The 24918-nt window shown below is 40.5% G+C and overlaps 1 protein-coding gene across 2 annotated transcripts in view; it reads left to right on the forward strand.

Annotated features, from left to right (window-relative positions):
- Window positions 1–11157: 11157 nt before the first annotated feature.
- Window positions 11158–24918, forward strand: part of GABRG1 (gamma-aminobutyric acid type A receptor subunit gamma1) — a 64010-nt gene continuing 50249 nt past the window's right edge. For both annotated transcript variants that reach the window (XR_012835365.1, XM_075752225.1), the window contains exon 1: window positions 11158–11438. Coding sequence is in view for 1 of the 2 variants with exons in the window: in XM_075752225.1 (XP_075608340.1) it covers window positions 11347–11438 (92 nt within the window). In the remaining variant the exon portion in view is untranslated. The remainder of the gene's footprint in view (window positions 11439–24918) is intronic.

Consider the following 24918-nt stretch of genomic DNA (forward strand, 5'->3'; position numbering starts at 1 on the left):
GTTGTTCACTTCCCAAGTGTTTAACTGTTAAAACATCTATACGACTAAATATCTCTGCTTTCATGGACGCAAATACAGAAAAAACCCCTAATATATAAATATATATATATATATATGTCATTGATGATGGCATGAGATGATAGTTCTTCAGTATGAAAAATTACTCTCATAGTTAATGCTAGCTGATGTAGTCATCAGATTCAGAGATGGCATGCATGTCTAGGCCAAAAGAATGAGCTCTTACATCCTGTAGATAGGAAGATATTGTGCAATAGAATTACGTGTGCTGTACCTATTTTGCAGGTAAATAGAAGTCCCCAGGGCTGCCAGTTCAGGTGCTATCATGATCTGTATGTCTGCACCAAACCCAAAGATATAGGACCTATGTTTACAGCGGCATACTCACTGTTTCTTGCCTTTTCTTTCTTTCTTAAAACCTCTACAAAGGTAAATAAAAAAGCCACTAGATTAACTGGTTAATCTTTATGAAACAGCAGGTATAAAATACCAGAAGGTTCAGCACCACGATTTTCTCTTATTCTGATAGGAAAATTACTATGAAAAGCCACCATCACAATTTACAATGTGAGAGTAATGCTTGTGTGTATAACAGTTACTTTACTTTTTCTGACTGTTCATCCCAGCAGCACTACAGCATTGCAGTCATAATGCCACCCTTATGGCTGAGAGGACAAGACCACTGCAATACTCCTAAGGCATATGCACTCGTAAAGAAATGTGGTAGCTTAAATAATTTAGGCTAATAAATCAGTTTAGTTTTAGGTTAGCACATGGCTGCTGACATAATTTTGCCTATTCTCAGGAGCATCTTTCCATTTGTAGACACTGATATTAATGAGGTCAAGTTGACCCTTTCTGAAGATAAACTCTGACTTGGACTTAATCACCTTGCTTTCAAAATGCACATACTAATAAACCATACAGATGACTTTAACAAACTTTATTTTTCTTTCTTTCCTATGGATAGATAAAAGAAGTAAGATTGTTTCAGTATAGTGAAAATTTTTACCTAGATTACAACTCCAAGGAAAATTTGACAGTATTTCAGGGACCATTCTTACAGGATAAAAACTTATCCTATCTTGAAATGCCTCTAAACAAGAACAAAATGCAATCACAACAGCATATATTAGGTAAGATTACATTAGGTACATCTAGTAAGATGTCCCACCATTTTATATTATGAAAACTCTATGCTGCAATTTAGTTTATGGATTTATTCTGTGCTGCAATTTAGTCTATGGATTTATTTTCAATACATTCATAATCATCAAGGACTTGACTAGGATTAATGAACTCATCCGTCCTCAACGGATGCAGTGTGTAAGGTCACCAGGTTGTCACAAGTCTTGAAGATGATATGCTCATGAATAGGCAGCTTACTCTGAGTCCAAACAAGAAACAGATGCTCCTGGCTATGACATTCACATAAGGCTTCAGCAAGAATACATGCTGCTAGCAAGAATCTCCATCATCCCAAGAAGGCAAGTGGTTTTACTTTTTAAAGACAGGTTTTGGTGTTTACTCACCATGAGAAAAATGTTCTGCGATATCTATTTGGCAAGAGACTACACCACTGCTATTCACAAGTATTTTGCAATTGCAGTAGGTTCCGGCAATCCCCGGTATTTGTGCAGCTATGACTCACTTTATCTGAGGCTTACACAGGGGCTACTGCTCAGCATAATGTGGCAGTGACTCAAGGCCAAGACATAGCATGAATGTGTCTGTTCCTTTGGTGCTACATTTATTCCAAGAGGCAGATCTCATTTTGTTACAAACCCAGACTATGGAGCTACAGCAAAGTCTGGGACTGGCTAAAAGCAAAGTCTCTCCTTCTTGCCATGATTCACCTAGAGAGCGCAGCTGGACTTCAGGTAGTGCTCATAACCCAGGCCATAAATGTCAAAACCTGGAGGCAGGACTTTATCAGAAGACGACAGCAATTTACTGGAAGAAATTTGTAGAATGAGCAAAGGCAAGCAGGATTCATGACGGACACTAGGCTCTGCAGAAAACACTGAAAAGAGTGACTGCCTTTATATCTTTCTGTCATTTCTTTGTCTTTCCATAAGATTTTCCACTCAAATGCTACACTTTTAACTAGGTGAAGTGTGTGCAACCACCACTGAAATTTAATGAGGTAGTTTAAGAAATTATACAAAGTCACTGATAGTAGATACTTTGAAGAAATTATGGAGTGAGGAAGATACAAGCTGGAAAAATGGAAGTGGGTGTACAGTCCTCTTAAAATCATTTTTTCTTAGCAGAAAGAGTGTGATCCAGGAGGAGCTGCAAACTCTCTTGTAAATAGACATCCAGGTCCTGGTACTGATCTGGAAGGAAGAGGGGATATGATAAAGAGCTGGGGAAGATGGATGGTGGAAATTCCACAGCTATAGGACACATTGACAAATTCTGCACGAATGGCAGCTTCTACTCGACACCTGTCATAAGCCTGTGACACATTGAGATTGGCAGCTATTAACACACTGCAGTCTTTGCAATACTTCCTAAAGAGCAAGGCTAGCCTCTGGGTGGACCACATTTTGACAGGTGATAATGAGTATTTAATGGTGAAAAAGGATTAGTAGTTTAGAAGAAATATTTTAAACTAAAGGAACTATGAAACAAAACAGATTAGAAAATTAATTTTAAATTACATTTTATTTTATTAAATCAGATTAAATTATAATGATATTTTTCAGACTACATAAAAAATCTGTTTTACGTGGCTAATACAGTGTGGTAACTGAGGTGAAGCTTCAGAAAAGCATGCAATGCTTTTAACACCTATTAGGGAAATCAACACTCTAACATCCAGAGTAACATTTGCAACACAGCTGAAGCAGAAGGTAATATGAATATCACCAATCTTGTCAGTGGAATTATTTTAAGAGATACTTTCACGAGAATGGTTGAAGTACCCCAGGGAAAGATCATACTCAAGAATAATAGTCATCAGTGACACAAACTAAACAGCTGTTCCATTAGTCTCCAATCAAAAGGGTGAATTTGTATTGATAATCGTAACTGATATGACCTTCCTGAGAGCATATGATAAACCGTAAGATAATTCTTCCACTTTTAAAAATAGTTGAATTCTACGTCATTCACAAGAATTATCTCTGCACAGCAATGATTTTTTGTCATGCTAGAATGATGAATTTTCATCATATGCAGATGCTAGACATGCCAGTCAGTGATTAAAGACAACTGCAGAAGCAAGAGTTTGCCTAGGAGCAAAAGACCTAAGACTAAGAGCCTTCTAGTCCTACTTTTTTGGTACTTTTGAGAGAGAAAAATACTCTTCTCTGGGACATGTTAAGAAACAAAATCAAAGCACTTTTATATTGATGATTCAATGAATTAGTTTTGAAAACATACCATGAAATATATCTTTAAGAGATTAGCAGACTTCTGCATTTTGACACAGTGGAATATGCATATTTATATTCTTTATTCTTTAAGCTCCATGCTATCTCAATGCTGCTTAATGTTGACTGTATGATATCATCAGCAAATGATTACTGGTAATTAACAGCATTTTCTTTACACAATCTAGTGAGGACCTGTCATGACACACTACTGAGGAAGGTTGGGGTTTTTTCTTTTTTTCTCAGTAATTAAGCTTGGAAGCAATGCTGGTTTTACATTAGGTATTTTGGCCTATTCCTGCCACTGCAAATAAATCTATTGACCTGACAGTTGAGTTTACAGCAAGCTATATTCTAGGACAGTTCTGTTTGATTATGCAGTGAATACTCAATAACAATTAAAATAATTTGAAGCACAGCCAGAGCTCTGTTATTTCCCTACTAAGCACAGGAGATACTGATGACTGTGATGTGTTCAAAATGGAAATTAAACAAATTTTTTTAAGAGTCCTACAGTAACCTATAATGGGAAGATGGAAAAAGAACCTGAAGAAGAAAGATGGAGATGCAGAAGGAGAAAATTAGTGCAACTTGAGAGAATATATATCCTTTGTCAAAGGCAGAAAAATACAACCTAATACATCAAAAAGCAATTTCTAAATATCTCAGGCTTTTGTTACAATTGAGAGGTCTAGAGGTCAATTAATAACAATTGCAGAGGTTTAGCAAGTGACATAATATATTGCAGAGAGAATGTTAATGTTCTGGACAGCAATTATATCACCCTTCATTTAGATTTGCTATGGGATTCTGTTACCAAGAGTTTAAATCGACATTCTGGAGAGAATGTTTTTCAATTATCAGACAGACCAGTCTTATGAAGAGACCTTTTTATGTCTTATGCTTTGCAGATTAAAAAACTTCTTATACTCTAAGGAGGATTGGTCAGGATAGGGTATACTGAAAAGCCACTTTCAACTTTCAACAAAGGCTGAGCCAAGTTAAACGAAATCTTTTTGAAACTGGAAAAAGTACAGACCACAGTCTTTTGCCTGCCCCATTATTTTTCATTTTCAGATGTCTTTGTCCTCCTGATCTGGCTGGAACAGTAAGTGCTCACAGTAGTTGGATAGAACAGCTGCCCTGTTAGCCTCTAACAAAATAAGACCAGACAGATAATCAAATATTAGTCTCCTGAGAGCATCCTATAAGCCGTGAAACAATTCTTATTCTTACCATTTGCAGGGAATTTCCATCTTGCCTGGAGACAAGAGGAATCAGCAAGAAGAAAAGAGCTCTTTGCTATATGATTCTCAAAGTTGAGGAGCACCTACATTGGCAGGCTGATTTGCCACGATTCATGCCAGGCTCCTAGTCCTCTAATGATTCACCATGGCTTTGGCTGCGCTGGCAAATACTGTGATGAAAAAGGAGCAGGTCTTTAGAATCAGTTGGTGCTGAGGGCCTGACACCCACAGCATGTGTGTTTTGGGAGAGTTTTACTTTAGACTAGCACTAATCTAGTCCCACGGATCCATTAGTGCTGGAGCACAGTAGGTTCCAGCAGTCCCAGAAAGCACCTCCAAAAAGATGCTGCAAGCATTTTCATGTGTTCCAGGACCCCTCTGTTATGCCAGCTAAAGCTCAGTAGGTGAGGTTGATTTGGAGGATCACTTTGAAAGCATGCTCTTCACATGAAGTGCCAATGTATGTACAGTACTCTCTGTATATTTGCACCACTGTGGTTCACTGAGGCGAACCATGTTGCTTCCTTGCCAGAGAAAACAGCATAGACTGGAGGAGAGTTTGAATCAGTGCTCGCCTCCCGCCCATGCCATTGAGGTCATCCAAGCTGGACTTACCTTCCTAAATGAACTAGGGTGTATCTTGGTGCCACAGTCCCCTGTAAGACTCCTTGGCTTGTCTGCAGCATACACGTGCCTCACATTTGCAAATATGACACGTTCCTCTTCTCATCAGTCACCGTATTCACTAGAAAAGTCTGCTGTCTTTGAAGATGTGTCTTGGCAGATGGGAAATCCATGCTCCTGAAAAATCCAGGGCCCTGGCCTCTGTTTTCTGGGATATTGTTTGAAAGGTGAGGGATAGGCAAAGGTAAAATTGTGCTCTTTGGGGGAAGAAGATGGAGAGATTGTGGATTTATGCCCTGTAAAAGAGAAAGGATCAAAACGTATTTATTTTCTGTTTTCAGGCTCATGTTGAAAATACAGGTCTAGTGAAAGGCAACGACAACAGTCATAGACCAAGTGCTTTTAAGTTGTCTTTCTGTACCGAAACACTTCAGTCTAGTTACCATAGATCTGCCTACATTTCAATTTGGTTTTCATTTCATCTTAGCTTAAATGGAGAATTTACATGCTCTAATGCTTCCCCTCTCCTCTGGATGTCAAGATGGGTGCAGTCGTCTTCTTTCCTACATCCGTCGTTCTCTACGTGAGATTACTTCTCTCATTTGATTTTTAAGTGCCGCTAAAGTCATACTGTTAGTAATCATTTTAATGAATAACATAAGTGAGTGAGCAGTTAAATCAATGTATTGGAGATGAAATCTTAATTAAAATGGTATTTAGCTATGGGAAGTGAGAGTTTTATAATTTATTTTCTATTAAGATGTTGACTGTTTCACTGAACCAATTATTTTGTGGTTTTAATCACAATATGAAAGCTGCACTGAAGTTTCTGCATCTTTCTGTTCTCCTCTCATGGAGATCCACCGTCATCTTTAAAGATACATTTTAAAAGGCCACTGCCAAAATGTTTGCATTAATTTTCTTTGTTCTTGAGGTGTTTTTTCATCTGTTGCAACAGTAGGCTACTGTTCTGTGTATGACACCTTGATACATTTAATTTTATTTAAAAGTAAACATTCAGGTAGGATTAAGCATGAAAGTTTTATTGCATATTTTAAAACACTTTTTCTTGAATTGCTCTAAGAAGAATGTAACTGTTTTCATTTGGGCTGCAGGTTTAAAATACTGTGCTTGTGACAGCACTTGCATTTGTGCTTACTCAAATGCAAGTACATAAACCACATAGGCATACCTGTTGCAATCTAAGGGCAAGGTACACACAGGAAGTTGCTTTGTGCATCCACAGTTAGGGTCTGCATATGTAACTTCACCAAAAATGTGTTAAGTAAATTTGAATCGACCCTTCTGAAGACATAGCTGCAATGGTCCTTGAGCTCTTGCTACTGTAGACACTTTTTTTTGGTGGAGGACAGAACCCCAAAATCATTTTCTCTTCCCTCTCCATATACTGGATGACTTTGCTCTCAGCAGGATATGCGTTCCATACACAACTACATCAGTGAGGACCACCAACTTCCCTCAAGCACAGCGAATGAAGATGGGCCACCCATTAGGGCTAGATTTTCAAAGCTCTTTATGCACTCAAAGTGGTATGCAGACACACAAACCTGCCATCAAGTTTCACATGTTCCTGTCAGGAAAGTACTTATGATGTCCAAGAAAAATACAGCAGATATGTGATGTCAGCTATGGAAAATTACATACGGGTGTTTTTAGGTTCCTCTGTTGTCTTGAACAATTAAATTTGAGGAATCAAAATGCTTTTCAGTACTAGGTGTGAAGGCTCCCAGGTGCAAAATCATAGAATCATAGAATGGTTTGGGTTGGAAGGGACCTTAAAGTTGCAACCCACCCTGCCATGGCAGGGACACCCTCCACTAGACCAGGTTGCCCAAAGCCCCATCCAACCTGGCCTTGAACACTTCCACAGAGGGGGCATCCACAACTTCTCTGGGCAACCTGTTCATTCCTTTTTTTTTTTTTTAATTTTTTTAAAAAAGGGGAAAAAAAGGGAAAAAAAAGAAAAAAAAAGGGAAAAAAAAAAAGGAAAAAAAAAAAAAAAGAGGGATGGATGTTTCCCTGAACTGGCCTTGCCTCGGTGCTATTTGGGAAAGCGTATAAATGCTTTCCCATATAGTGATATTAGCTAGTTTTGGGTTTGGGGTTTTTTTTTTCCTTCTCTTTCTATTTGGACTTCAGCTTTAAGCATGAAAATTCTTTCTCATGTCATTTTAGATGTATTACAGATTGTAGATACCTTGAAGTTGAATAGGTGGCTTCCAGACTGGAAATCACAAGCTTCTGCTAAGTGCCTTTGCTCCTTCTGCAGTGCCAGAGGGTTAGGTGCATTTGTATGGAATCCAAATAAATTCTCACACTTTTAAGAAATTAGGAAAGGGATGATCTACCCTGATTGCATTCGATTATCCTATTATCTTGCATTCCTCAGAGCTGGAGGGTAGAGAAAGATTTCAGATGAGCTTGGGCAGAATTTAGGTGCTGAGCTGCTCAAACTAATGCTCTTCTGGGTGTTCGTATGTGTGCTGCTCTACAGTCCTGAAGAAATGTCACAGTTAAATATCAATGCTTTCTCTAGATCTTCCACTATTAGGTAAGAGCAGAGCTGAGAGCTGAGATGTGATTTTACATTTAGATACTTAAAATCTTTACCAAATTCAACCCTGAATTATTTTTCTTTTTCTGTTTGCCAGTATACAATCACTTCCCATTTTATAATTAATTTTCTCTACTCTGATGAATTAATCAGTGTTCTCTGTTTTTTGCTATGGACTTAACTTTTCTGTTTGTCTTTAAATCATTACTTCAGTGAGAAATTGGTTAAATAAATTAATCTCAAGAGCAGATTCCTCAGAACTCACGATTCATCTTTTTAACGTGGAAAGCTGACCACTCTGTTAGTAGTCTCAAGCAGTTTCTGAAAGATGGTATTACTGTCCTTCTCAGCACATAACTATGCAGCTCCTTTAATAAATAACTGATAGACTTTAAAAGGCTTTGAAAGACAGTGAATTATGTAGCCCTATTCTTCTATTCATGGACTCATTAAATATAACTGAAGAAGTTAAGAGACAGTGGTTTTCCTTTGCAGAAGCCATTACGGTTTCTGCCTCTTCAATAATAATAGCGATCTGAATCCTACAGGTTTGCTTGTACATTAACGTTGTTCAATTTGCTGCTTCTGAAGTGATGCCTCGCAGGTCTGAAATTCCACTGTTGACCCCCTTCTTCACCTCTGATCTTTTTTTTTTTTTTTTTAAGACAGCCTTCCTACTCTGAGCAGGAGAAGATGATTTTAGGTGAGAATTTAAATATTGTTGTTAGGTCAGCTGTTCCAATACCAAGTGGCTGTTGAATATCAGCAGGCCTTTGTAACTCACTGTCCTTTAGTTCATTATCCTGCATCATTATCTCCTTCTTTTGACACTCATCTAGGTAATTTTCCCAGCTTTTCTTCAATATTCTCTTTTTACAGTTTTCCTTTATTGCTTCTTTTGTTCCTTAAGAATATAGACTATCTGAGATGATTTTTTTCCCCTCAAGTTTTCTTCTGGTAGTTAAAGAATTTTTGTTATTTTTGTTTCCTGTTTGCTTTTCAAAATTTGTATACCTATTTTTAATCTTGTACTTTACTTACTCATGGAATATTTTCTTCTCTAGTTTTAAGAGGGATGGATTTCTAATGTTTACATTAAAGTATGCGGAAAATTCAGATTTGGGACTGTCTGAAACCAGCTTGTCCTGATATCATCCTTAGTCTTCTGTCATTTAAGAAATTTCATTGATGTTTATTTTAAATTATTTTTAATGACACTTTTATATGCCTTAGCATTCTAAATTCAGAAATTAATTTTTTTTTTTTCTCACTATTCATGCTACATGCTTTTTTAGCCATAAACCTCCACCTCCTTCACTGTTAGCAAGCTGCTGGACCTACACAGGGATGAAAATTATGTGGTTTTAAATAGATGCTCCAAACTGCTCATGTAGAAAGAAGATGTCTTGTAATCCTGTAAGTAATCCTAAACTTCTTATGTCGAACTTTCTCTGTAGTCACATTAATTATGTAATATATTTTAGTGACAGGATGAAATTTTATAGACTAGTAAAGAGTTTTAATGGCTCCATAAACATTGGAATGCAAAGGCATAAGAAGAGTTCATTGCATATTTTGGAAAATACAGTCAATTTGACAGATCAATCCATAATAAACCTAAGGACCATGGCTATTTTCAGGGCAAAAGGACTTCCCAGAGAGAAAGGGACTTGGGGACAGGCTGTGCTTATTTTCTTGCAGAGGGGGACAGCAATCCCGCTCCTTGGACCCAGTGCCACCAGCTGCAGCAGGGGAGCAGCTTCTGCACTTACTCTGTAATAAATGCATGTTCTCTCTTCTGAGCTCATGCCTCTGCCATCACACTAGGACGCTGCCTGCTGTGTTAATCCACCAATAAAGAGACCTCAGGTCATACGATAATATGTGCCTTTACCTTCTGCCAGTACCCTCAGGACTGGCTATTAATTTTCAAGTCGTTGAATTTTCACTTAATGTACTGCAGCTCTCTGAAGCATGGTGAGTTAAATTAAAGCAATTACCATTAAAGCAGCTGTAAGCTGTATATATAAAATAATAACCAGATGATGACGTGTAAAGAAGCAGGAGAACCCAAAACAAAGCACTGCCTTTCATCGGAATAACAACTGAATGGGGGATTGTTTATATTTCTGTGCAGTTACATCTTGACTCAAAGGATGATGATGATGATGATGACGACTATAAACCGGTTTGCTCCTCACGCTGAGAATCACGCAGCACAGGTTACTCCAGGAGTGGCTCATAGATAGCTGCAAGCGGGGACATCTCCGGGGCCAGAGAATTGGGTTGGGGAGAGATTGAGGGACCATCAGAGCCCGAAGCCGTGCAAAGACATACCCTTTATTTAAGCCCTAGTCCCGCTGGGACGTAACCGCCTGTCCCCCCCGCCGGGGGAAGAGCACTGCAAGCGCGGAACGTCCGGCGCGTCTCCGCCACCGCGGTTGCTTTTCCTGCCTCGGGTTTGGTTTTGGGGGGGTTATAGTAGGGTTTATTTGTTTGCTTGGGGTTTTTTTTTGCTACTTGCCCCTGTAGATCTCCCGAGAGAGGCAGGAGGAGGGAGCAGTAGAGGGGAGACAAGAAGGAAAGAAGAAAAAAAAAAAAAAGCGTTTTGCATGTTGTAGCAAACCCCGGCGCATTTTACAGCGCTGCACCGCGCACAGCCCGCTTTCCTTCCCCTTCCCCCCCGGGGGCGCTACGCGGCCGCGCAGAGCCGCCTGCAGCCTCCGGGCTTGCGCGACTCGCGTTTCTTGGGTACGCGGAATTCCCGCGGTTGCACTTGCGCGCCGAGCAATGCCGCCTGCCTCCAGCACGGCTTTAGGGACCGCGACTGGGGGGGGGTTGGGCCCCTTCTCCCAGGGACGGACGAGGGGCTGAAGGGCACCCCCATCCCCGCCGCTGGTGCCGCCCTCCCCAAAATCGCGGTCGTGCCGGACGCGGGGCCGCGCAGTCCCGCGGGTGTTCGCGCACATCCCCCGGCGCTTCTCTTCCCGGCTGCGGGTCTCCCCCTGGCAGGGCCGAGGGGCTGCTTCTTACATTGCAAGCCGTCCTCTGAGTAGCTTTAAAAAATAAATAAAAAGATTTAAATATATATATATATATGTAGCTTTAAATATATATTTAACATTTTATATATTATGCATATCTATATATATAAAAGATCTATTTTATTTCCCTCTTTGGAGAAAATAGCAAATCAATGCCACCCTTTCCCCCAAGCATGTTTCCCTTCTAGTAAAGGAGGCTCCACCTCTGCTAGGGATTGATTCGCCCAGCAGTTTTTAGGATAATTTATGGAGCAACCTGATGAGCCTATTGGGCGAGTTGCTGGGTCCTTGTAGAGTGGGTTCCTACCTGTTTGGGTGTTTTATTTTATATTTTTTTCCCCTTCCCCTCCCTCTGCCTACCGTGTGCCGGGGGGGGGGGGGAACGGTGGGATTGGCAGGGTCGCTATTCCCCAGCCTCTCCGGAGAAAACTCGGGGAAGGGAGAGCGCCTTCACGCCCATGGATGCGTGGGGGGGCCCCGCGCCCCGCTGGAGCCGCCGCCGCGGGGCCCGGCTGCTGCTGCTGCTGCTGACCGTGCGGCTGGGGAGCGGGTGAGTACGGCGGGGGCCCCCGCACCGGCACCGGCCGCCCGCACCCTCCCGCCGGCTCTCAGCTCCCTGAGCATCGCGCCCCGGGCTGAGTTCGGGGGGTGCCGGCCGGGCTTGGGGAGGGGGGCGGGGGAAGGAGGCGTACTAGGCGCCGCGAAACTTAAAAAAAAAAAAAAAAAAAAAAAAAAAGGCCCATGTGCTCCGGCGCAGGGTCCCGCGGGCGGCTGCGGGGGAAGCCGGCACTGGCAAAGTAAAACTTCTGCCGCATTCCACTTGTTCGCTGAGCGAGTCGGTGAGTCCGGGCTCAGCTCGGTGCTGGGATAAAGCGCTTCCCCCCTGCAAGGGCCGGCCCGGGGCAGCCGGCTGGCGGGGGAGCCCTGCGCCCCGAGAAGGGGCGGCGGTGCGGGCTGCCGCCCGGCGCAAGGAGCTCCCCGCAGCGCCGGCACCTCCCCGCCGCCCTGCCTGCCCGTCCCCGCTCGCTCGCCCGCCGGTTGCTGCTGGGGGAAGAGGCTGGAGTTTCGCTGGCGAGCGGCTGCGGCGCCGATGGCTTCTGTGGAAGAGCCCGGTCCAGCAGCCGGTGGTAACGCGGGGCACCGCTCCTGGTGCCGGTACTTTGTCACTGTGCTGCCCGCGCAGCGGGGCATCCTGCACGGCGCCGGCTTGTGCCTCTGCAGCCCTCGGGAGTGGGGTTGGGCCCACGCGTGGGGTGGTGCCGGGCAGCTGCTCAAGTCCCAGAAGTTGGAAACGTGCGTTTTAAGGGAGAGTTACAAAATTGATCTGAAGGGCTCTTGAAGAAACAACAGTTTGGTACTGTTGTGTAAATGTGTTATTAGTACCCATAACAATTGAACAAAAAGCAATCTGATCATTCAACTCCATTAATAATTCAGAGCTAATGTGAATCATTCCACAGGTTATACTCTCATAAAGATCACAAGGCAGTACTAAATGTGTATTTGACTGTTGCGTAGTGTGTCTTTTTTTTTTTTTTTAAATGATGAACCAAATTGTCATTTTAAGAGGATATAGCAAATCTGTAGTGTAAAGGCTGGAAAAAAAAAAAAAAAGAAAAAAATCTATTAAACATTTTTTTAAGTCTGTTAGACTGTAGATCCCTGCCCCACACTGAATGGTGATTTATCAATCTGTGTGAAGTGTGTCGATCTCAGCTGATCTGTCATCTTCAGAAGGCTGATGTGTTATCCTAGTGAGAAACACTACTGATTATACTTTTCTTAATCTGTGTCTTTAAAAACCTTGGCATATTATGGAAATATTTTTCAAAAGCATTGATGGAAATTATACCAGTGCAGCTGTGCATCTTCAAAATGTTTCTTAATGAACATATTGTAGCTCAGGTATGAAAGAAATTATCAAGTGGTTTGAGAGAAAAGAATATGCATGCTAATTTATCAGTTCAAAGACTTAGTTACAAAGGAAGACCAGCTAAAAAAAGTTGTTGGGTGGGTTTTTTTTTTTTTTGTTTCTTTGTCAAAGTGTGGTTGTGATTACAGGACTAGGTGTAGATTATTGTGTATACATCTCATTAACAGTAGCATTTATAAATAAGTTGATAAGAAGTCTTCAGTGAGAAAAAGAGGTAACTTCCATGCATTATTTTATTTTGTGCTCCAGAAGATCTCAGATAAAATGGAACCTTTGGTATATATATCCATGTATCAACTATTTTCAAGCTTGCCTTTCATTCAGAGACTACATGGGAAAATGGTGGTTGTTGAGAGATTTTTCTTTTTTCCTTTTTTTTTTTTTTTTTTTAAGTGACCACAAATGGACGTGTTTTTCAGATCCTGATTCCCTGGTACGTAGTGCATTACAACTCAGGGGTGTTTGCAGAGAGCTCAGGAGCTATAGCTCCCTTTAGCAGCCTGCCACAAAGTAGGATGGAAATACTATTTGTATGCTTTTTATACCTTTCTGTAGTTTCATCCAGAGCTTTTCCTTGAAGTTCAAATTACAACACAGAAGTAATGTTTTTCTCAAGAACAGTCCAGGCTGCACCAATTCTAGCTCTTTTTCAAAAAAAATGTAGCAGGAGCCAACCCACTTTTCCAACACATACTGTTAAAAGATTGCAAATTGCATCACTTCTAGTATGAATTTATACACGAAGTACTTTGTGCTGAGTGTGAGTAGTTACTTCAGGTGTAACTAATGGAGCTAAAACCTAAGCAAGGAAATTGGAAATTGACTACAAGCAAGAGCTTATCCTCTTCACGTACTGCCCCAAAAGCTGTAGCGTGACATTAGACCAAACTTCCTTCACCAAAGGGATTCATCGCAGTTCAACTCTTCCCCATAAACCAGTTGTTTTCCCCCAGTTCTGCACATGCACTACAAAGAGACCAGAATGGCCAATGCACTTGATGTAACTTCACAGTCAGTATTTTGAAGGACTATTTTCTTCTGTAGCAGAAATTGGGCTGTGAGCCTCTCTCTAAGCTTTGCACAGGAAAAAGGGTAGTTACCCAGCAGTCGCTGCAGTCCTAAACGTTCAGCAGACCCATTATTCTTGTTGGACTCAAATAGATAATTCATAGGGAGAGCATAAGAGCTGACAATATAATTAATATTATTTTCTTAGTTCTAACCATACAGGTGCAGCATAATTTCTTCTAATTATACTGCTTTAAATGGTATGTGCTGGTCAGCATCCCTAACAGTATATTGTAAACTTAATTTTGGCCATATCGTCCCTTTAGTTTTGAAACCTGATGTTCTTAAAAGCAATGATAAATACTCCATTGCAATGTAACTGTCAGCAGGTGCAAATGTTAACTAATATTTTCTTTTCCATTTCAAAGTTTCTCATAGGAAAATACTTATATAATAAACCCTACGTTTTCTTCTCATATAAATTCCTGGATCAGAGTTAAGCCTGTCATAACAACATGGATTTCTTAATACTTGATAATAGCGATTTACTGTTTCATTTGAACATCTGTGATGTTTATTCATTATTTTCCTCGCTCTTATGTGCTTTGTTCATGATGTGACAGTGAAGAACTTGGTATTTAGCAGTCCCAGTGGTTTAAAATACAGTTTATTTTATTAAAAGTTTATTAATATTTTCTTTTTTTAGTATAAAGTTTAACAAGACAAATATTGAGAAATACCTTTTTTGCACATAATTTTCTTACAATGGATTTAAAGGAAATCTTCAGACTATGGCAATACATTTAAAAAAAGGGTCTCATAGCAAATTGAACTACATTTTCAATTACTTTTAATTTTCTGTTTGTTAAATATGTCTGATGTTAAGTAAGAGTACCCTTGCTACCAATTCAAGCCTTTCTGAGGTGGATAGAAAAGGTTACAGGTGAGCACTCGTTGGCTTTGGTCAACCTTTTTCCTGGATACATAAGCCTGGCCACAGAATAAATTACAAGGGGGTTGGGAGATCTGTGGTTTTTCTCTGAAGCTGTAGAGGAATTGTAATAATCCGGGTTGAATACAACACCTGGTTTCTATGGCCAGGAGGTAGGACTACTTAAATGGACTTGGCATATGCACTGTTTGAAAGAGAATTCCTTGGTTTGTGCTGTCATGTATATACTCCAAAAGTCATGTATGTCAAACTCACAGAAAACCAAAGGTGAGCATCTCCCAAGATGGGAAAAAAGCCATTTTTGTAGTAACATTTATGAGAGAAGAGTACTAGGGCTTTTTTAATTACCTGCCTAGCCCTTTCTTGCACTGCATATGAAATTGAGCGTGTACTTAGGTAAAATAACGATACCATAACTTACTTGGTAAAGAGCAGCAGAGAGATGTGATAATTATAAATGACAGTATGTGGCATAGTGACAGGAATGTTTCAAAGGGTGGTGAATGACAGTGACACTAACTTTTATTTCTTAACATTTTCTCTGAATAATTTGTAAGGAGTAATTCAGATGCAATTGAATTAACCTGGAGATGACACAGAAGCCCTGATTTTGCAGTTTTACGCATGTGAACTTTTTTAATAAGACTGAAAATAGCATGGTAAGTTCAGTGGCCTAATGGCCTATGTAAAAACTTGATTCTACATATCTAAACTTCAAAAGGCAAATCATGCAACAACACTCAACTAATAGGCGTGACTGGAGACACTAGAGAGGTCATCAGGAGTTGACCAGAACAGAACTTGCTTCAAAGAAGAGAGAAATCTTGGTGATATGGCAAAGATGGAAAGAGATAGTTTCTAAAATATACTTTCATTGGTGGATGTTCAAGTCAGTAGGATCTGTTGTGATAATCCAGTCTGATATCAGAATAAACAAAACTGGAGAATTTACCCTGGCTTCTGCATCAGGTTTGTTGCTTCAGTATTACTCTTCTAAGTCCTTGCATAAAGTTGAGGAGGAATCCAGTGAAGTATTTTACAGTATTTCCAGTCTGAGGTGTCGCTGGCTTCCAGCTAGAGGATCTTCTGCCTTCTACTTGCTGAAAAAGCCAGATTTTTTTCCCCAGTACCACCTGCTACATGTGGCTCAGCCACTGGATCCCATTTCCATCTCTCTGTGGGAAAATCCAGGTCTTTGTTCATACCTCTGGTTCTGCAGGGCAACCTCAAGGTTCAGATCCATGGCCGCAGCAGCTCTTCAGGAATGGAGTGTGGTCTGCAGCCAGCTGGTCTTCAACAGGGAAGCCAGTCAACAAAGCTCTTCCTTGCCTGGTGTGCCTCTGCCAAGTTTTGCCTTAAACAGAACTCAGAGCACCTCAGATGAATCCTGAAAATTCTTAAAAGAATTAGCATTTTGTTCAGAAAACACAGAATCATAGAATCATAGAATGGTTTGGGTTGGAGGGGACCTTAAAGACCATCTAGTTCCACCCCCCCTGCCATGGGCAGGGACACCCTCCACTAGACCACATTGCCCAGAGCCCCATCCAACCTGGCCTTAAACACTTCCACACTAGGCTGTCTTTCTAGCCTAGTCTTTCCTGATATGTTGTAGACTATTTGCTCGGAGAAACCTCCTCACCTCTCAGAGATGAGAAGCTGCAGTGCAGTTATATGCCTAGCAGTTGTTGCAGGATGAGTGATCTCCTCCAAAATGAAAGTTTTATACAAATGTGTCACAATCAGAGATACTCCACGCAGAGTGTAAGTTTCCAATTAATTGGATTTACCTATGCTACAGACGTACTAACTACTGTTAGAAGTGTTTCCCTGGTATATGTAGTTTAAGAGACAACTTGATATCAGCTTACATTTTTCTCTCAGATAAGTAAAATGAGCTACTTAAATTTCTTCAGAAAATCTTGAATTGTTTGTTTAACTGTTTTGTAAATGCTTTCCATTTTTTTCTTTGAAGAACAGACCTCAAAAATGGGTAAATATTATATAAATACGCACAGAATATTATCTCCCTACTTGTGCTTCATACTGCTGAGATACTCTATCCCAGGATTAGCTCCAGTACTGCTCCGGTGTACTTCATGTTCTTTTTGCTTTCTGCCTTGATCCTCAAATCCTTTTCCGTGTCACTGCATTCATCTCTCATAAGGTGTGAATGGCTAATTCTGCGTTTCTAAATTTATGTGCAGTTATTTTTCTTATTTTCAGGAAGACAGACAGACATAGTGAATAGGAAAGATCTGAGGTAACATGAGATATGTCCCCTTTGGATTAAATTATTTGAAGTCTTAAATAGATTGTTAGTCCTTTCATTTAATATGGTTTTCTTCTTATTTAAGGCAATGTACCATGAGAGATTGTCTTATTATTATTGTCTAATTCTTATTATTATTATTATTAATGTAACATTATGGTCCAATTTATCTTTCAGAATGCAGTTCAGCTGGATGGAATTTATATTAGAAAAAAGTTGTAGCATTAAGTATTAATTTAGGTGGCTAACTGTCACTGTAAGTCATGAAATTTTTTTTCTTCATTGTCCAATGCCATATTTACATGTTTTTTTAAAAATAAAGTATTTTCAGTGTTTTCCCTGGGGCGAGAAAGGTACTTGATCTCACTAGCACACAGCCATCGAATGTATACTGGATTTTATCAGTCCTCCTTCATGTGAGCTATGGACCTGTACCTTAGGTTCTTGCTTTGTCAACGAGGGTCATCCAGCTGATAGCCTGCAGGTTGCATCCAGCAGGAGACAACTCTGACAGCCATAAATTTTAGTCACTGTTTGACAAGAGGTGGAATACTCCTGTTGTAAAAGATATTTTTTATATTTAATAGACAATAAATTGCAGTGGAGAAGAGACAATTTTGCTTGCAGAGAGAAAGAGAGAGAGGAGGCTTTTTATTACATGGTTTAGCCCTTATGGAGTATATTCACCTCTTTGTACAATTATTCATTAATTTCATTGACCTTTGGATTAGTCCATAATTGCCTAATGACAGTTACACTAAATTTCAGTAGAACGCGTTCACCGTATTTCTCTTGGGGACATGTTGTCATTGCCTAGTTGTTGTAGTTGTATGGTGTTTTCTATGATTTTAAGCCAGATTCACCTATATGCCACAATTATAGTATGCAGTTCAGAGCAAGTCTCTGGTTCTGTAGCTACTTCAGGCTATACATATTTCTTCGCTTCCTGTGGGAGGAGACTGATACTTAATCAGATGTGCACTAGGACTGGGAAATATTTCAGATAAGCTTGTTTTTGTGAAGAGCTGTAGTAGATTCCTAGTTACCTCATGATTTGGTAGGAAATAGGCAATGAATTGTGTTAGAATAAATGTTTGCATGAATATGTTGAAACATGAGCAGCTTAAATGACTGAAAATGCTGTATAAAGAAGAGCTCATTTTATAAATTTCCTGAGATGCTGGTGACATTTTAGAATAGAAATCTAACAAAGTTGACTTTGCAATTTGATGAATGTTATAGTGACTGTGGGATGACATTTAATTAGGGTAACTGCTTTTTATTGTGGTTATGGTTCTCAGCATTCATTTATGTTAGGTTTGTTTTAAGTCTAGTTCCAGCATGGGAAGTGTTTTGTGGATCAGAACTTAACCTATCAACAATACATCAGCTCATTCTGAACTTGATGACAATTAATGTTTTATCAGTCAAGTGTAGATAGAGATCTGCAGTCTCTTGAATGGGGTGCTGATATGGGGCACATCATCATGTCCTTCCTTAGCAGTTTGGGGATATTTTGTCCTTTATTTAATACCATTTGTGCCTTTTCAGTTATAGCTGTAATTTACCATTGTTATCCTTTTATCTCCTCTTCTCTGAATCATCATTTCTTCCCTGCTGTTTGGTCTGGATGAACAGTGGAATATGGCTATTTACATTTTAATTATTTGATTGTATGGTCTGGCCAAAACCCACAAAGAAGGTAAAACTTACCAACTGAGAAGGTAAGACTTACCGATTTACATTTCTAGGTTTCATTCAAATCCATCTGAAATAAATCTCTGTAAGAGTTTTAGTAGGTTTAGACTTCAGTTTCAGTCAAGGCAGTACAGATTATCCTAAGGCCTCCTTTATCTTCCTGATAAGTTTAATTTTTTGTTGTATGCGATGGCTAAAGGCTTTCCTTAGAAGATATTTTGTAGAGGAAAAAGAGTATATATTTGTCTAAAAATTTTACAAAGACAAAATGCTCTTGATCTCTAAGATTAAAATATAGTTGGCATAAAGGCCTCTACTAATTTTTCAGCTAGCATTAGAAATGTTTCTACTAGATAAAAGGAAGGACCTCCTTACTGAAGATAATGGGTACTTTCAAGTACTTTCCTAGGCAAAGAACTACTTTAAGATATTGTAGTAATGATTTTGTCAGATCAGAGGAAGAGGTGTAGTTACATTGTGAATGTGGGTGTTATGATCAGTAAGTTACCGAGTTTTTGTAAGCCAAAACAAAACACACAACACATTCTGCAAGTTTGTAGTCAGAATGTGGAATAATTGATGTGAGGAAAGCGAAGTGAGAAGTGTGTCCTATTTCCTCGCCTGTCTGGGGTGGAACAAGAAATGCTCAAAGCATCAGGAAGAACAATACTCATATAGCCTTTCCTGAAGACAACTTATTTTTTTCCATGTTGAAAGATTGTTTTTACCAAGTTGATATGTTTGTGGGCAGGGCTGCTGTTCAGAGGGAGCTACAGACGATGAGGGAGTGGGTTGACAGGAACGTTCTAAAATTCATCGAGGATGAGGCCTGCACGCGGGTGGGAAGCCCCCCTCAGCAGGACAGGCTAGAGACTAGCTGGAAAATTTTCAATTGATTTCTGGACTGCAACTTGATAGAAGTGGCAGTTATACTGGTCTGAACTTAACAATATTCGGATGAACTTTCAAGGAGAGAAGATGAACTCGGTATTATATTGGAAGACTGATGGATAAAGAATATCTGTGATGCTTTGAGTCCATATGATTTTTTTTTTTTTGGAGATGTTTAAAACCCATTTGAATTAATAACAAATTTGACCAGTGTAATTTCAAATAGTATGTATCATTATCTGAAAGTTGACTTGGAGGACAGCAATTTGTGTGGATCTCAGAACAAAATTGTACTTCTGGGACGCATCTTTAATAATACCTGTTGTTCTCAACGTTAAAATTCACATTTCTATGAATGTTCTTTGCAGTCAGGTTGTGCCTTTGTTAAGTTTTCAGAGTTCAGTCTGGTTGTATTGTTCAGTAATTTCTGTTCGAATTAGGTTTTGTTATATTAGTATCACAGAGATGTTGAAGATCATTTTATAAGAAATGTGATAATGCTTTTAAGTGAAGGTCTTGCTGGGACTAAAATTAATTGTGCTGAAGTTATTGTGTGTGGAAGAAAATGTTTCATATCTTTTAGAGATGTACTTCAAAGCTATAATGACTCAAAAGAGCTTGATCACCTGATGCTTGTGATATGTATTAGGGTATCACAAGTTTGATAGTCTAAACACTCAAATATGTAGGCAACAGTTTTCATTACAGGGAATGAACAGCAAAGGTACCTGCTTTTATTCTGTTGGTGCTATGATTGTTCTTTTTTTTAAAAAGAAAAACCTTGAAGCTTTAATTATTTAGTATTAAGTGAACTTCTTTATGTAGCTTATCCTAACAATCTAATGTTTCTTTCTGTATTAGAATTTTTACTATTTTTCCACACTTTTCTCTGATAATTTTACTGCTGACTTAAGATCCAGATTCATCCCTTCAGTAAAAACTCAGGAAGGAGAAGGGAAAGCGGAAACAGGGCAGGAAATTATAGATAGCCAGACAAATAAGAGATTAGAGAAGGCGAAGAGTATGTGTATCCAGAAGAGGAATCAACCTAACAGTATGTGGTAGGTATACTGGAAAAAAGATGTAATTTTGACACACAAAAAAATATGCCAAAGTCTGGCAAGGCAGAAGGAGGGGCAAATAGATTGATAAAAGCATCTGAGATGGCATGGGCGGGGGGAAGAGAAGAGATTTTTGTCAGGAGAGTGTCTAAACCACTTTAGGAAGGCTGAAGATGAAGGAATACAACATCAGTGACTTTATATCCCACAGGATTAAGAAGAGAAGTAATGCTTTCTGGAGACATATTTTCAGTAGCTGCATTTCTTTGCTTGCAGTTATGCTTATTTTCCCAGAAATTTTCTGTGATGAATAAAGCATATCAGTGAAGCAGCTGATGATGAAACGCAAAAGAGAGTTCATTTCTGCAGAAATGTAGTAGAACTGATGAGTATGATCTTGAGAGATGTTTAACCATCCACTACTGCCAGCTAGCAGTGGAAGTAAGCTTTCAAGAAAATCTTTTGAAGAAAAATGTAATTGGGTCCTATTCTAGCAGTCAAGACTGTGTTCCTGCTACTATTGCTGCTGCTGAAAAGAAGTAATATTTGTGCAGGAGTCCCAATCCTTTTTCAGCTTCTGAAGGAGATTACAAGTCTGTCTGAGGCCCGTGTTTTATCTTAAGATCATCCAAGGAAATCTGTAAATATGTATTTTAAATTGCTGACATAAGAGTAATTACTCATTCCTACCACGTTGAAGTTGCATTTTGCTCTCTCTGTAAGGAAGTTTCTTCTGTTTCAGGCACTGCTTAAATTTACCATCCTTCTAGAGTTCAGATTTTCACCTATACGTGGTCCTACGCCTTGGTCATTCACGTGACACAGGCTTAAGTGCTTGCTTTTTTAGCTTCTAAATTAGAATCATCACCAGCCTCTGTAAAAATATCTGACTCTGGATGTTGGGGTGGCAGTGACCATGTTTTGGTTTTTAGCAATGCTTCAGGTCATTTCTTGTGTAGAATTTGGCTAGATCAGATGAACTCTGAACTCTCATTGATGAGGCCATGAAATATACCTCTTTACAACATACAAGCATGTCATATTTGGTGTTCTGGAGTAAGGTAGTGTCTGGTTAGATGACGGATCAGTTGGAAACCTTCCCTGGAAACCCTGGAAACCTTGTCTGTCTCAACTGACTTCTTATGAAGCATTGTGGAATACTGTGTTCAGTTCTGGTCCCCACTATACAAAAAGATTGTGGACAGACTGGAGAGGATCCAGAGAAAGGCCACCAGGATGATCAAAGGACTGGGAAACTCTCCATATGAGGAAAGGCTGAGAGAATTGGATTTGTTCAGCCTTGAGAAAAGAAGGCTTATCACCATGTTCCAGTGCTTACAGGGTGGCTACAAAGAAGATGGAGACTCCCTTTTCACAAGGAGTCACACAGAAAAGATGAGGGGTAATGGGTGCAAGTTACTCCTGGGGAGATTCCGATTGTACACTGTGGTGGGTTGACCCTGGCTGGGGCCAGGTGCCCACCAGAGCCGCTCTATCACTCCCCTCATTCACCAGACAGGGGAGAAAAGGTGTAATGAAAAGCTTATGGGTTGAGATAAGGACAGGGAGAGATCACTCACTAATTATTGTCACAAGCAAAACAGACTGAACTTAGAGAGGGAATTCATCTAATTTATTACCAAGCAAAACAGAGTAGAGGAATGAGAAATAAAACCAAATCTTAAAACACCTCCCCCCACCCCTCCCATCTTCCCGGGCTCAACTTCACTCCTGGCTTCAACCTCCGCCCCCCTCAGCGGCACAAGGGGATGAGGAATGGGGGTTAGGGTCAGTTCACACGTTTCTGCCACTGCTTCATCCTCAGGGGGAGGGCTCCTCTCATCATACCCCTGCTCCAGCATGGAGTCCCTCTCATGGGAGACAGTCCTTCATGAACTTCTCCAATGTGAGTCTCTCCCATGGGCTACAGTCCTTCCCGAACTGCTCCAGCGTGGGTCTCTTCCATGGGGTGCAGACCTTCAGGAGCAAACTGCTCCAGCATGGGGTCCCCCACGGGGTCACAAGTCCGGTCAGCAAACCTGCTCTGGCGTGGGCTCCTCTCTCCATGGGTCCACAAGTCCTGCCAGGAGCTTGCTCCAGCCTGGGCTTCCCACAGGCCACAGCCTCCTTCAGGTGTCTCCACCTGCTCCGGCGTGGGGTCCTCCACGGGCTGCAGGTGGAATCTCTACAGCCCCTCATCCTTCCTCCATGGGCTGCAGGGGGACAGCCTGCTTCACCATGGTCTTCACCACGGGCTGCAGGGGGATCTCTGCTCCGGTGCCTGGAGCACCTCCTGCCCCTCCTTCTTCACTGACCTTGGTGTCTGCAGAGTTTCTTACATCTTCTCACTCCTCTCTCTGGCTGCAAAAGCGCTCTCTAACTGTTTTTCTCTTTCTTAAATATGTTATCACAGAGGCGCTGATCGGCTTGGCCTTGGCCAGTGGTGGGTCCGTCTTGGAGCCGGCTGGCATTGGCTCTATCAGACACAGGGGAAGCTTCTAGCAGCTTCTCACAGAAGCCACCCCTGTAGCCCCCCCCCGGTACCAAAACCTTGCCATGCAAACCCAGCATAGACACAAGAGGAAAATTTTTCACAATGAGAACAATCAGCCATTGGAATAATCTCCCCAGAGGAGTGATGGATACCCCAACACTGGACACTTTTAAGATTCAGCTGGACAGGGTGTTGGGCCATCTTGTCTAGACAGTACTTTTGTCTAGACGGAGCTTTTGCCAGGAGAGTTTGGACCAGATCATCGTTGAGGTCCCTTCCAACCTAGTATTCTATGATGATTCTATGATTATCTGGTTAAATGCAGTATTTTGACAAACCTCTGAAGCTGTATTGTTGCTAACAAAGTAATCTCCCATGTTTACAATGTGGGTAACATTACTATTTTGCCCGAAAGTTGAGACAAATAGATTTGGGGTTTTTTAAGTACTGGAAAATAAAGGTTAAATCGTATTATACTCACACAAAGGACATAAATACAATATGCTGGGAAGCACAGCAAGTGAATAACAGCTGTCTTAAGGCATGTTTCATGATTTAGGTGTCACTGTGCCCTACTCCTGTATTGGTAAAACTCCCGAAGCAACTGGTTTTGGCTCCTGTTGGAGAAGATCCTCAGCTAAATGAACCAACACAACTAGTCTTACTGCTTTCATTCACATGTGTAAGGCAAAAAGGAAAATGGTATGTCCCTTTCAGCTCTTTCAGCATAGAAATTATCTGAAACACTGACTTCCCTTCTTATTTATTTATTTATTAAATGATCATCAGAGCATTCCTTGTACAGAAGGTTCACTTTGTCTCTGAAGAGACGAAGCCACTGTGCAGGGTTGTTTAAACCTCACAGCCACTTTAGGGCTTGATTGAGTTGCTTGTGCACAGGAATGAAGTGTTGGTGGAGATAACTAAGGTTCCCTGCCCAGCCTCTGCTGCTTCTCCAGAAGTCTATGGGTTCCCTATAAATCAGCCTTGCTTGGAGGACTGGGTACCCTCAGGTGTGTTGAGTGGGAATAGGAGCCTGGGAATGGACAACTAAATTGATCCTTAGCTGCGTTTATATACTCCCACCTATACTACACGTGTACTTCTATGTGTAATACTTTGATACGCGTGATGCAAGTAGCAGTAGGAGCACTCTCACTATCTATCTTTTTTCCAGTCCATTACATAAGCTGACAGATATTAATTGCAACTTAAAGCTCATCTGATTGTTTTTTCTCATATTTAAAGGAGAACAAAGATCTACGTTATCAATGTCTGAAGATGAGCATGTTGCCTGATGTTGAAAAGATTTATTTAGTCATTAGTCACTTGTGTTCAGGGATTTATTAGTCATGGTAATGTCTCAAATTAGTTGAAGGACAGAGAGCATAATTAGGGCACTTTTTACCTAATTACTGTTAACTGTATACATGCAGTTTACTGTTGAGTTTATGAGGCTAGCTGAAGTGTTGTAACAACAAGCATGTTTATAAGTGAAGTCTCTTTCTGTCATGGTTTAACCTGGCAGGCAGCTAAAGCAACCACACACCCTTTCGTGGGATGGGGGAGAGAATTGAAAAGAAAAAACAGGTGAAACTTGTGGGTTGAGATAAAGACAGTTTAATGGGACTGAAAAAGGAAGACAACAACAACAACAATAATAATAGAATATACAAAAACAAGTGATGCACATCACTATTACTTACCACCCAAAGTCAATG

The sequence above is a fragment of the Balearica regulorum genome, chromosome 4, assembly GCF_011004875.1.
Source record: "Balearica regulorum gibbericeps isolate bBalReg1 chromosome 4, bBalReg1.pri, whole genome shotgun sequence".
Taxonomy (NCBI): Eukaryota; Metazoa; Chordata; class Aves; order Gruiformes; family Gruidae; genus Balearica; species Balearica regulorum.